Source organism: Anolis sagrei, chromosome 2, assembly GCF_037176765.1.
Source record: "Anolis sagrei isolate rAnoSag1 chromosome 2, rAnoSag1.mat, whole genome shotgun sequence".
Classification (NCBI taxonomy): Eukaryota; Metazoa; Chordata; class Lepidosauria; order Squamata; family Dactyloidae; genus Anolis; species Anolis sagrei.
Window position 1 is genome coordinate 8,320,742 of NC_090022.1, and position 13,296 is coordinate 8,334,037.

General features: G+C 45.1%; 1 protein-coding gene across 1 annotated transcript; it reads left to right on the forward strand.

Annotated features, from left to right (window-relative positions):
* Positions 1-2,169: 2,169 nt before the first annotated feature.
* Positions 2,170-12,009, forward strand: LOC132765977 (zinc finger protein 585A-like). The gene is made up of 5 exons (XM_060760292.2): positions 2,170-2,792; positions 2,929-3,034; positions 6,350-6,429; positions 6,632-6,752; positions 8,010-12,009. Exons 1-5 carry the CDS (start codon positions 2,268-2,270, stop codon positions 10,292-10,294), a joined length of 3,117 nt encoding a protein of 1,038 aa, XP_060616275.2. The 5' UTR covers positions 2,170-2,267; the 3' UTR covers positions 10,295-12,009.
* The last annotated feature ends 1,287 nt before the right edge of the window (positions 12,010-13,296 follow it).

Here is a 13,296-nt window from a genome sequence, read left to right on the forward strand (position 1 = left end):
CAGAGGAGGGCGACTAAAATGATCAAGGGTCTGGAGAACAAGCCCTATGAGGAGCGGCTTAGGGAACTGGGCATGTTTAGCCTGAAGAAGAGAAGGATGAGAGGAGATATGATAGCCATATATAAATATGTGAGAGGAAGCCACAGGGAGGAGGGAGCAAGCTTGTTTTCTGCTTCTCTGGAGACTAGGACGCAATGGAGCAATGGCTTCAAACTACAAGAGAGGAGATTCCACCTGAACATGAGGAAGAACTTCCTGACTGTGAGAGCCGTTCAGCAGTGGAACCCTCTGCCCAGGAGTGTGGTGGAGGCTCCTTCTTTGGAGGCTTTTAAACAGAGGCTGGATGGCCATCTGTCAGGGGTGCTTTGAATGCAATATTCCTGCTTCTTGGCAGATTGGGGTTGGACTGGATGGCCCAAGAGGTCTCTTCCAACTCTTTGATTCTATGATTCTATGAAGGGTTCTATCTCCTACTCTGGACCATCCACTGGTGTGTGTGCGTGTGTATGTACAGTATACACACACACACACACAAATATATACTCACACATCCCACTTGCCTCATTTCCAAGAGACCTCTGCACAAACTTCTGAGGATGCCAACCACAGATGCAGGCTAAACGTCAGGAGAGAATGCGACCAGAACATGGTCATACAGTCCAAAAACCTCACAGCAACCCAAGATCAATACTATTTGAATGGGCCATTGCCATTGGATGGTATTGATCCCCACTGTGCAAAGTCACTAGAAGTGAAAAGATCTCTCCCTGCCCTTCTCTTCCAAATCTGGCACCTTCAGTCATGCGGAGACATGAGAGAAGCCTCCCACAAGGATGATAAAAACATCAAATCATCTCGGCGTCGCCTGGGCAATTTCCTTGCAGACGGCCAATTCTCTCACAACAGAAGCGACTTGCAGTTTCTCAGGTTGCTCCTGACACGACCAAAAAAAAAAAAGTCTGTGGTTCTACATGGGGGCCTTCCAAATGTCACTGTGGTTCTTACGTAGAACTTTATTTATGGAATCCACAACTTATAATACGTCCAGGGAAAGGCTGCCAAAAAGGTCTATTCTAGTGGCCAAACTCTATTTGAATGTATTGTCAAAGGCTTTCATGGCTGGAATCACTAAGTTCTTGTGGGTTTTTTCGGGCTATATGGCCATGTTCTAGAGGCATTTCTCCTGACGTTTCGCCTGCATCTATGGCAAGCATCCTCAGAGGTGAGGTCTATTGGAGCTGGGGAAAGGGTTTATATATCTAATCAAGGTGGTCAGTTGAAATTTTCACACCTAGCCCAACTGACAAAAGTCCTTTGTCTCACCCTGGTCATTCCACAGATATATAAACCCTTTCCCCAGCTCCAACAGACCTCACTACCTCTGAGGATGCTTGCCATAGATGCAGGCGAAACGTCAGGAGAAATGCCTCCAGAACATGGCCATATAGCCCGAAAAAACCCACCAACTTAGTGATTCCAGCCATGAAAGCCTTCGACAATGCATTCAAATAGAAATGCCTCTAGAACATGGCCATATAGCCCGAAAAAACCCACAAGAACAAACTCTATTTAGTTTGCTTGTGGCTCGGGACTCTTAAGTGCATTTGGGGGCTAAAGTCTAGGGTCCCAGCATAGCCCTCCCAGGATGCATCTACACTGCAGTTTGGCAGCACTTTTAATTGCCATGCCTAAGTGCTATGCATGTAATCCTGGGAGTTGTAGTTTGGGGAGGCACCAGCAATCTTTCGCAGAGAAGGCGAAAGACATTGCAAACTCCTATCCTCAATATTACATAGCATTGAACCATAGCAGTGAAAGTGGGGTCAGACTGCATTGATTCCAGTGTAGATTAACCCAAGAACTTTGGAATCACCTAGGACGCATCTAGAGGACCTCAGTTTGGGAACTGCTGCTTTGAGTTCTTCGAACCCTCTTGTGTTCCTGGGAAAATGCCTTGAAAGCAGCAACTCCCCATGTCTTCCAGAGGGAGGTTTTGCTAGTTGGCTTCCAAAGAGTTAAAGCAAAACATGTGGATTCCTAGAGAGTAAGTGAGTGGCCAATCAGAATCCTCCTGCAGGCCAGGCCCCTCCTCTTCTGGCCATGTGGAACTCTTCCTGGAGGAGGAGGAGGAGGAGTGGCTGGGAGAGCCTTGGGAGAGAGAGAGTGCCTTCCTTCCTTCCTTCCTTCCTTCCTTCCTTCCTTCCTTCCTTCCTTCCTTCCTTCCTTCCTTCCTTCCTTCCTTCCTTCCTTCCCAGAGGGAGGGGGCCATGGCTCTCCTGCTGCCCAGGTGGGAGCCTGGCTGCCAGGAGAGGCCGCAGGAGGGAAGCCAGCCCGGTGGTGCATCTTCAGGCCCAGCAGAGCCAAGCCAGGACCCTCCGCCTGCCTTTCCTGCTGCTGGGAATGGAGGGCAGTGGTGGGGAGGAGGAGGAGGAGGAAGCCTTCTGGTGGGGAAGGAGGAGGATGAGGAGGGGGGGCTGCGAAGGGGAGAGCCCCCACCACCTTCAGGGGCAGAGCGCCAGAGCTTCAGGCAGTTCACCTACCAGGAGGCCTTGGGGCCCCGAGAGGCCTGCAGCCGCCTCCACTCTCTCTGCCGCCTGTGGCTGAAGCCCCAGCGACACTCCAAGGCGGAGATGCTGGACCTGGTCATCCTGGAGCAGTTCCTGGCCGTCCTTCCTGCCGAGATGGAGCGCTGGGTCAGGGAATGTGGGGCAGAGACCAGCTCCCAGGCCGTGGCCTTGGCCGAAGGATTCCTCCTGAGTCGGGACCAAGAGGAGAAGGACAATAAACAACAGGTGAGAGAGAGAAGCTCATCCCCACGCTTCCAAAGAGCCAGGAACGCTTGTCATGAAGGGAGCCAAACTCCAGATCCATCCCTCTTTCCCTTGTTTTCTGATCATTTCTCTCTGTTTCCCTCTGGTGTTTTTTCAGATGCCGGACTTGTGTGCAGAAGTGGCCTCCGCCTTGGAAAGGCCTCCTTCCACCTCCAGCCAGATGCCGGATTGTGCAGGACAAAGGGACCCTCCCAGCTCCACAAGTAAAGACCCAGCCACACTTGGGTGGCTCGACTCCACTCCTTTGAAGTCTCTGTGACTGAATGAACATATCTATATAAATAAAAATATAATGTTCGTTTGTGAGATTAACATAACTCAAAAACCACTGGATGAATTGACACCAAATTTGGACACAATACACCTATCAGGCCAACAAGTGACCATCACTCATAAAAACACTGAAAAATACAGCAGAGACTTAAAAAGCCAAAACACAAAAAAAAATTACAATGCATGCACAAAACCACATATATACACAAACACACACATATACACATATAAACATATATATACATACACAAACACATATACACAGACTAGGCCACAGCAACGCGTGGCAGGGGATGTCTAGTGTATGTATATATATATATATGGAAAGGATGTACTGAACATGAGTAAACAGTACAATCAAACAGGATGGGCCAGAGATGTCTCTGCCTTGGTCCTTTCACTATTGGCTGCTACTTCCCGGCGGATGTCAGGTGGTGCAATACCGGCTAAGCAGTGTAATTTCTCAGTGGTGTAGGGCACAGACACCCTGTGATAATTTGGCATGTCTCATTAAGAGCCACATCCACTGTTTTAGCGTGGTGAGATGTGTTCCACACTGGGCATGCGTACTCAGCAGCAGAGTAGCATAGCGCAAGGGCAGATGTCTTCACTGTGTCTGATTGTGATCCCCTGGTTGTGCCAGTCAGCTTTCGTATGATATTGTTTCTAGCGCCCACTTTTTGCTTGATATTCAGGCAGTGCTTTTTGTAGGTCAGAGCATGGTCCAGGGTAACTCCCAGGTATTTGGGTGCACTGCAATGCTCCAGTGGGATTCCTTCCCAGGTCATCCTCAGAGCTCAGGATGCTTGTCTGTTCTTAAGGTGAAAATCACATGTCTGTGTTTTAGATGGATTAGGGATCAGCTGGTTTTCCCTGTAATAGGCAGTAAGAGCACCTAGAGTTTCGGAGAGCTTCTGTTCAACCATCTCAAAGCTCCCTGCTTGAGCAGTAATGGCACGATCATCTGCATAGATGAAACTCTCTGTCCCTTCTGGCAGTGGCTGGTCATTTGCGTAAATGTTGAACATTGTTGGCACAAGCACCTCCCCTGAGGCAGGCTGTTCTTCTGTTTCCGCCATCTGCTTCTCTGGCCCTGGAACTCAACAGAAAAGCTGTTTTGTAGCAGGTTTCCTACGAGGCGGGTGAGATGGTAGTCCTTTGTGATAATGTACATTTTTCTCAGGAGGAGGCGGTGGTTCACATTATCATAAGCCGCTGATAGGTCTACGAAGACAGCTCCTGTGATCTGCTGCCTTTCAAAGCCATCTTCTATGTGCTGAGTCAGGTTCAGCACTTGCGATGTGCAGCTTTTGCGTTTCCTGAAGCCAGCTTGCTGCGGAATCAGACAGGGGTCTATTTTTTTCCATAATTCTATGCAAAGTCTCTCAAGAACTTTGTAAAGATGGCATAACAAGGAGATTGGTCTGTAGCTTTTTGGGTCATTGCGGTCTTTGCCTGGCTTCAAAATGGCAATGACCCTTGCTTTCCTCTAGATTTTGGGGATCTGACAGGAAGCAGTGCAGTTGTTCATCAGCTCCAGCAGCCAGCGCCTTGCTTTTGGACCAAAGTTCTTGATTTGTTCCATCCGTAGATCATCCAGGCCAGCAGCTTTGCCATTTTTACATTTATTGAGAGCTATGTCCAATTCAGTAGATGTAAAGGGTTCATGAATATGGTTGTTCTCACTCTCTGGTTGTCTGGCTGTTGGTTTCTTTCCTACTTTGGTGGCAAGGTTGGGTTTCCCATTCTTCAAGAGTTGGTGTGCTATCTGATCTGCCTTTATGTTGGCATGGGTATTAGTTTGTGAGGGGTCGTTGCTCAGCCGTCTTAGCAGCCTCCAGGCCTTCTGGCTGCTCCTGCCCATGTCGACCTCTGTGATCAGCTTGATCCACTGTTCTTTCTTGGCTTCAGAGATGGAGGACACAATGCTCTGCGCTGCCTGAAGGGTTTGCTCACTAAATGGGTCTTCGTTGTGGAGCCTGTAGTAGTTTTCCAGCAAGGCAGCTGTTTCAGGAGTAATGCCCTGAAGGTAGTTGGTTCTGCAGCCTCTCGGTATAGAGGCCCGTGAGCAGGTTTTCACTATTTTAATGAAATGCTCGTATTCCTCAGGGACTGGCGCAACCGATATGATCATGTGATTTAACATGTCTGAGAATTTAGTCCAATCTGCCTTTCTGAAGTTGAATCTTCATTTAAATCGAACATCCTGGGGCCTTATAGTTGGGAACAGTTGGCATACCATTGGTCGGTGCTGTCTGTTTGGAATTGGTGGTCCCACTGATTTAGTGCGATGCTGTACAATGCTGTTGCTCACAAATAAGAGGTCTGGGTTATATCCTCGGTGCCATCTCCTGCTGTTGTAGGATGGTGGGAGCTTACTATCATGAATGAGTGGTAGTTTGTGCCCAGGGAGCTGGGTAAGAACCTATTTTTGAGTACCAGGTGGGAGAGAAAGCACTGTCTGTTAGTATTGAGTATAGTTTTCTTACACAGAAGTTTACCTCACACAGACTGAGGAGTTTCCTCACTGAGGCAAACTAACACTAACAAACTTTGGCCTACTCACTCTTTCAGTGCTTCACTCACACTTTTGTATTCAAAAATAGCTAGTTAATATTTAATATTTCTGAGAAATACACGGGCCCTATAGAAAATCAAGCTTGAATGCCTCCTAGAAGCCAAGGTGACTGAACCGACATAGTTGTAATGTGGCCATATCACAATTACACAGGGCTCACTAGAAAATACAATCTTAGAAAGAGAGAAGGCAGCGGGGAAAGAGGGAGATTGAATTGCTGGGGGATGGACTCCACCAAGGGAGACGTGGCTGTCCCGAATCTCCAAGACCTGAGCAGACCTGGCTTGGAGGTCCCTCAGTCATGGAATCTCCATCAGTCAAAGTTGGCCTGAAGCCACTTGCCAACAATAACATCTCTTCATCCCCGGCCTTGCTCAGGTCTTGCCTTCCATGATTGAATATAGTATCATAAAATAAATACAATCCTAGAGTTGGAAGAGCCCATAAGGGCCATCCTGTCCCAGCTCCCTGCCATGCAGGAATACACATTCAAAGCACTCTTGACAGATGGCCATCCAGCCTCTGTTTGAAAACCTCCAGAGAAAGAGACTCCACCACACTCTCAAGTCGCAGTGTATTCCATTGTTGAACAGCTCTTACCATTAGGAAGATGGTACCACCAGAAATGGAGGCCAATAAAATATCCTTGCCTTTTCTATTCCTGCAGGATGTGGATCAGAACCAACACATACTGGCTTACTTTTTCCTTCTGACTCATGCAGCACACCTTTTGTGACACCAGATCAGGTAGGTGAGAGAATCCCTGATGCGCCAAGAAGAGCTCAGGTTTCTGACGTCCTCTTTGCATTCCCATTTTCCCCTCTTTCCACCCAAGATGCCTGCAGCAAAGTCCCTATGTCAAGATGGACATCTAACTCAGCAACCAGAAGCAATTGGTTTCTGGCTGGAGTCAGCGTGTCCTGCTTACCAATCATGTTTCTCTGTCCAGGTGACCTTCCAAGAGGTGGCTGTGTCCTTCAGTGAGGAGGAGTGGGCCCTGCTGAATCCGGACCAAAGGTCCTTGTATCAGGAGGTCATGGAGGAAATTCTGGAGACTGTGTCCTCTTTAGGTAAGGCTCCCTCTTGTGTAAGAAAGTATTAGTCACAACATGACATAGCGGCATAATGTCACTTAAGGGGTGGGGTGGGGGGGGGGGGAGAACTCCCCAGGTTTTGCATAGGTTCGCAGCAGGATAAATTTACATTAAGTTTACCATTCAACTATAGCACCTTTCTGTAGATCTGACATGATGTGTGTGTGTGTGTGGGGGGGGGACTTCCAAGTGTCGCTTCAATGTTCAAACAGGTTGAAAAGATAACTGGTTGTTTCCATCATTTTGTACAGCAAATGTCATTTTTACCATTGTTCTTGTTGTCATTAGGTTCTTGTGGGTTTTTTCGGGCTATATGGCCATGTTCTAGAGGCATTTCTCCTGACGTTTCACCTGCATCTATGGCAAGCATCCTCAGACCTCTGAGGATGCTTGCCATAGATGCAGGCGAAACGTCAGGAGAATTGCCTCTAGAACATGGCCATATAGCCCGAAAAATCCCACAGGAACCTAGTGATTCCAGCCATGAAAGCCTTAAACAATACCTTGCTGTCATTGTTGTGTACCTTGAAGTCATTTCCATTTTATACCAAGCTTTAGACAAACCTATCACATGGTTTTCTGAAGCTCATGTTGTGTGTTTCGCTCAAGGTCACTCAGTAGGTTTCCATTACTGAGCAGGGAATCAAACAGTGTCTAGAGGATCCATTACCCAATGTATAAATCACTCCAATTGAGAGGTCTTCCCTTTTTTTCTGATGCCCATCATTTAGTAATCATCAAACAACAACAAAAACCCAAAAAATAATTAGCTCTTTAGGCTACAGTCTATCAGAGTTGTCACAAAATATGGGGAGAAGTCCTGTTTCTGGATCAACAAGAACTGATTGTTTATAATTTTGTTATTAGAAATACTTTTTTAAAAAATGCAAAAATAGGTACTCTCTTTGTCATAGTTAATCAGATCAATCTGTAACTAAAGCATGCGCCCTGTCTTTTCATATCATGGTTTCACCCACCCAAGCCTGGGGAAAGTGTTAACTTCTACATGATTTTACTGTTCGCTGCCCCTTGAAGTTAGCATTTAGTCTTGCTAAGGAGGGTACACCCAGGTGTAATTCTTGGAAGTTGCAATTTTTAAATAACCCTAGAAGGAAACTTTTGAAGTGAAAGAAGTTCAACAATGGGATTGATTGCCTAAATTGCTGGTGAGCACTTTATGCCTATTAAGATTTTGTTTTTTAAATATGTGTTCCCATTGTCTTTGTTGTCAAGCAATTCACGGAGAAGGGGAACCATCTCAATACTGGGACTGTGGAGAGAATCAGGAGCTGTATCTCTCTCGTCAGCAAGCAATGACCACTAAGAGGAAGCCCTTCAAGTGCTTGCAGTGGGGAAAATGTTTCCGCCAGAGGAAAAGCATTGCTAAGAATCAAGCAACTCACACCAGAGAGAAAAAGTTCAAATGCTTGGAGTGTGGAAAGTCTTTTATTCGAAAGGGATATCTCACTACTCATCAAAGAATTCACTCAGGGGAAAAACCGTTTAAATGCTTGGAATGTGGGAAGAGTTTCACTTATAAAACAAGCCTCACCTATCATCAAGCAATCCATTCTGGGGAGAAGCCATTTAAATGCTTGGGGTGTGGGAAAGGCTTCATTGAGAAGAAATGCCTGACTTCTCATCAAACAATTCACTTGGGGGAGAAACGGTTTAAATGCTTGGAATGTGGGAAGAGTTTCAATTATAAAACAAGCCTCACCTATCATCAAGCAATCCATTCTGGGGAGAAGCCATTTAAATGCTTGGAGTGTGGGAAAGGCTTCATTGAGAAGAAATGCCTGACTTCCCATCAAACAATTCACTCGGGGGAGAAACGGTTTAAATGCTTGGAATGTGGGAAGAGTTTCACTCAAAAGTTAGGCCTCACCTATCATCAAACAGTCCATTCTGGGCAGAAGCCATTTAAATGTTTGGAGTGTGGGAAGAGTTTTACTCATAAGTCAAGCCTCACCTATCATCAAGCAGTCCATTCTGGTGAGAAGCCATTTAAATGCTTGGAGTGTGGGAAAGGCTTCATTGAGAAGAAACGCCTGACTTCTCATCAAACAATTCACTCGGGGGAGAAACCCTTTAAATGCTTGGAATGTGGAAAGTCTTTTACTCGGAAGGCACGTCTCACTTCTCATCAAGCAATTCACTCTGGGGAGAAAACCTTTAAATGCTTGGAGTGTGGAAAGACTTTCACTCATAAGTTAAGCCTCACCCATCATCAAGCAGTCCATTCCGGGGACAAGCCATTTAAATGCATGGAGTGTGGGAAGGGCTTCATTGAGAAGAAACGCCTGACTCATCATCAAGCAATTCATACTGGTGAGAAGCCATTTAAATGCTTAGAGTGTGGGAAGAATTTCACGCACAAGGTAGGCCTCAGTAATCATCAAGCTACTCATACTGGGGAGAAGGCATTTAAATGTTTGGAGTGTGGAAAGAGTTTCAGTCAGAAGATACACCTGAGTAATCACCAAGCTATTCATACTGGGGAGAAGCCATTTAAATGTTTGGAGTGTGGAAAGGGCTTCAGTCAGAAGATACGTCTAACTTATCATCAAGCAATTCATACTGGGGAAAAACCATTTAAATGCTTAGAGTGTGGGAAGGGCTTCGCTCACAAGATAAGCGTCACCAAACATCAAATTACTCATACCAGGGGGAAGCCATTTAAATGCTTGGAGTGTGGGAAGAGTTACACTCAGAAGACGGGTCTAGCCAATCATCAAGCTACTCATACTGGGAAGAAGCCATTTAAATGCTTGGAGTGTGGAAAAAGTTTCACTGAGAAGAAAAGCCTCATCTATCATCAAGCTACTCATAGTGGGAAGAAGCCATTTAAATGCTTGGTGTGTGGAAAGAGTTTCACTGGGAAGAAAAGCCTCACCTATCATCAAGCTACTCATACTGGGGAAAGGCCATTTAAATGTTTGGAGTGTGGAAAGGGCTTCATTCAGAAAAGAAATCTGACTTGTCACCAAGCAGTTCATACTGGGGAGAAACCATTTAAATGCTTGGACTGCGGGAAGGGCTTTGCTCACAAAATAAGCCTTACCAATCATCAAGCTACTCATACTGGGGAGAAGCCATTTAAATGCCTGGAGTGTGGAAAGGGCTTCATTCAGAAGAGATATCTCAGTTGTCACCAAGCAAGTCATACTGGGGAGAAACCATTTAAATGCTTGGAGTGCGGGAAGGGCTTCGCTCACAAGAAAAACCTTACCAATCATCAAACTACTCATACTGGGGAGAAGCCATTTAAATGCCTGGAGTGTGGAAAGGGCTTCCCATACAAGGAAAAGCTCACACAACATCAAAGAATCCACACTGGAGAAAAACCATTTCAATGCTTGGAGTGTGGAAGAAGTTTCAAACAGAAGAAAAGCCTCCATCTTCACCAAGTGAAACACACAGGGGAAGAAAAACCGTTCAAATACCCTTTTGCCAGTAGAAACACCTCCCTCCTTTTCCCTCATCCAAACCATGAAGAGACTGAATGTCTGCAATAGAGATAAATAACTTAAAAATTCTATTTCTTTGTTGTTCTTTTTTCAGATATGGCTGGAATTTAAAAAAAAAATTCTTTCTGAACAAACTGGCTTCTTTATATGAAATATCAAAACAAGTGTTGTTGAAAATAAGACAGAAGGTCAAAAAAGAGGTTTCAAACTAGATAAGATTCATAGCCAGGAATGTGAAGTATGTCTTGGGACTCCACTTTTTCCCCCTACAAAGAGGGCTCAAAGCAGTTGTCCTCTTTGCTCTTCTTTGATGAGCATGAAAAGATGTCTGCTATGGGTTAGACGGATAGCTAGGCCTTGTTCACTTTCCTATCTAATGATGTTCTTTTAATAAAGTCTATTATAACTCGTTAAGCTTGATTCTGCCCCTGAATTGCTTAAGCTCAATTGCTCTGTGGCTGCCACCAGAAGCTTCTCGTTTGCTGAACTGCTACTGCTACATCTGTTGCAGCTGATTTACCTTTTTTGAATGCTTTCTCCTTTTAGAAGATTTAGAAGTATTTAAGTGGGTTAAATATATATCTCAAAGAAATTATATATTTAGTTTTTAATTAAAACATTTTCAGTTGGTTTAAAAAAAATAGTAGCTTGTTTATCTGGCAATAAAAAAAGCATTGTTTGTTTTGGTGTGAAAGGTAATATTGTTTAGTTAATTAGTAACACTATTACTATTTAATAGTAATTGTGATAGTAATAGTAATACTAATAGTAACTGCGGTGGCGCAGTGGGTTAAAGCACTGAGCTGCTGAGCTTGTTGATCGAAAGGTCGCAGGTTCGATTCCGGGGAGCGGCGTGAGCTTCCGCTGTCAGCCCTAGCTTCTGCCAACCTAGCAGTTCGAAAACATGCAAATGTGAGTAGATCAATAGGTACCGCTCTGGCGGGAAGGTAACGGCGCTCCATGCAGTCATGCCGACCACATGACCTTGGAGGTGTCTACGGACAACGCTGGCTCTTCGGCTTAGAAGTGGAGATGAGCACCAACCCCCAGAGTCAGACATGACTGGACTTAATGTCAGGGGACTACCTTTACCTTTACCTAAGACTATTTATTAGGAAAAAAAACAGTTTCTGAGTTGTTGTTTTTTATGAATGCCCCCATTAGAAAATGCATAAGGATGTGGTGAGCTACAATTCCCAGAATCGTGGGCCCAAACCAGGTCTGTGTGCACAGTTGCCCATGTTGAATTTATCTTCCAAGTTTGGTCCAAATCCGACATTGGCTGGGTTTGAGTGCTCTCTGGATACAGATGAACTACAATTCCCTGATTCCCAGGGCAGTCACCCCCAAACCCTGCCTGTATTCACAGTTGGGCCTGTTGCATCTGTTTGCCAAGTTTCTTGAGCTACAACTCCTATAAATCAAGGTCAATTCTGTCAATGTAAGATTAATGTAATGTGAGCGTTTAAATGTAATTTTGTGCAATGCCTGTGAATGTAATTATGTGAATGTAATTATGTGAATGCGAATTAGCAGAGAGTATATTGACACTGAAAGGGTTAAACAGTCGAGCCTTTAATGAGCTGTGAAGATGTGACCCTGAGTTTGCCTTGAGCACGTAGGGAGGATCCAAAGATAAGGCTTCGTTCGTCCTTCTTACTTCTGTGTGTGTTTTTGTCTTGTTTCTGTCTGTCTGGTTGGATGTAAATGTGAATGTGTGCTGTATATTTGATCTACTCAGTAAAGCTCAATGTTTGCTTTTACCGAAGTCTCAAAGTGTCCATTCTTCTAAGCTTCAAAGCTTCTGTCTCACTCTGACAAATTCCCCCAAAACCTCTTGCTCAGTTGCTGATCAATTCATCTAGGATGAAACTGTCTCCAAATGAAAGTATTCCTTGGGTGGTGGGCAGGATGGTGTTTGGGGAGGACAATGACAGGGATTGGGAGACATGTTCATGGGGCCAGTATAACCTGAAATGTCCTTGGAGGGAGTGCTTTGGGTTAAATCACTCTGGGTTAAAGCTGGGAGGCTGTCTGTGTAAGTGGACACCTCCGCCACATACACATATACACATTTTCACTTATGTGTATAGAAGATAGATAGATAGATAGATAGATCGATCAATCGATAGATGATACAGAAATAATTAATTTAGCTTAAAGATGATATAATGCATATATGTTTGAATGGTTTTAACTCTGAATCTTTTAATACTGTTGACATTTAATTCTGTTGTAATATTTGTATATTTTAAATGGTGTGCTCACGTTTTTATGTTACCGTAAGTTGTTTTGAGCCCCCTTTGGCGGAAATAAAGCAAGGTATCAATAAATATGATAATAACAATAAATAATTAAGGGTGCTGAAGTGGTCCATGCCTTAGTCACCTCCAGATTGGACTACTGTAATGCGCTCTACGTGGGGCTGCCCTTGAAAACGGCTCGGAAATTTCAGTTGGTCCAACGGGTGGTGGCCAGGTTGTTAACTGGTGCCCCTTACAGGGAGCAGTCAACCCTCCTGTTTAAGGAGCTCCACTGGCTGCCATTCATTTTCCGGATCCAATTCAAGGTGCAGGTTCTTACCTTCAAAGCCCTGAATGGTTTTGGGACCTGCCTACCTGTGTGACCGCATTTCTGTGTACGAACCCACACGATCTCTTCGATATCTGGAGAGGCCCTACTCACGCTCCCACCTGCATCGCAAGTGCGATTGGTGGGGTCAAGAGAGAGGGCCTTCTCAGTAGTGGCTCCTCGACTCTGGAACTCCCTCCCTAAGGACATCAGGCATTCCCCATCTCTGGCAGTCTTTAGGGGGAACCTGAAAACGTGGTTGTTCCAGTGCGCCTTCCCAGAATAATGAACCCAGCATTATTTTTTGAACTTCAATTACATTTGGCCCAGCCATAGATTTTAAATGTGCACTGTTCCTTGATTCCGGTGTAGATCCACCCAAGAACTTTGGAATCACCTAGGACGCATCTAGAGGACCTCAGTTTGGGAACTGCTGCTTTGAGTTCTTCGAACCCTCTTGTGTTCCTGGGAAAACCCCT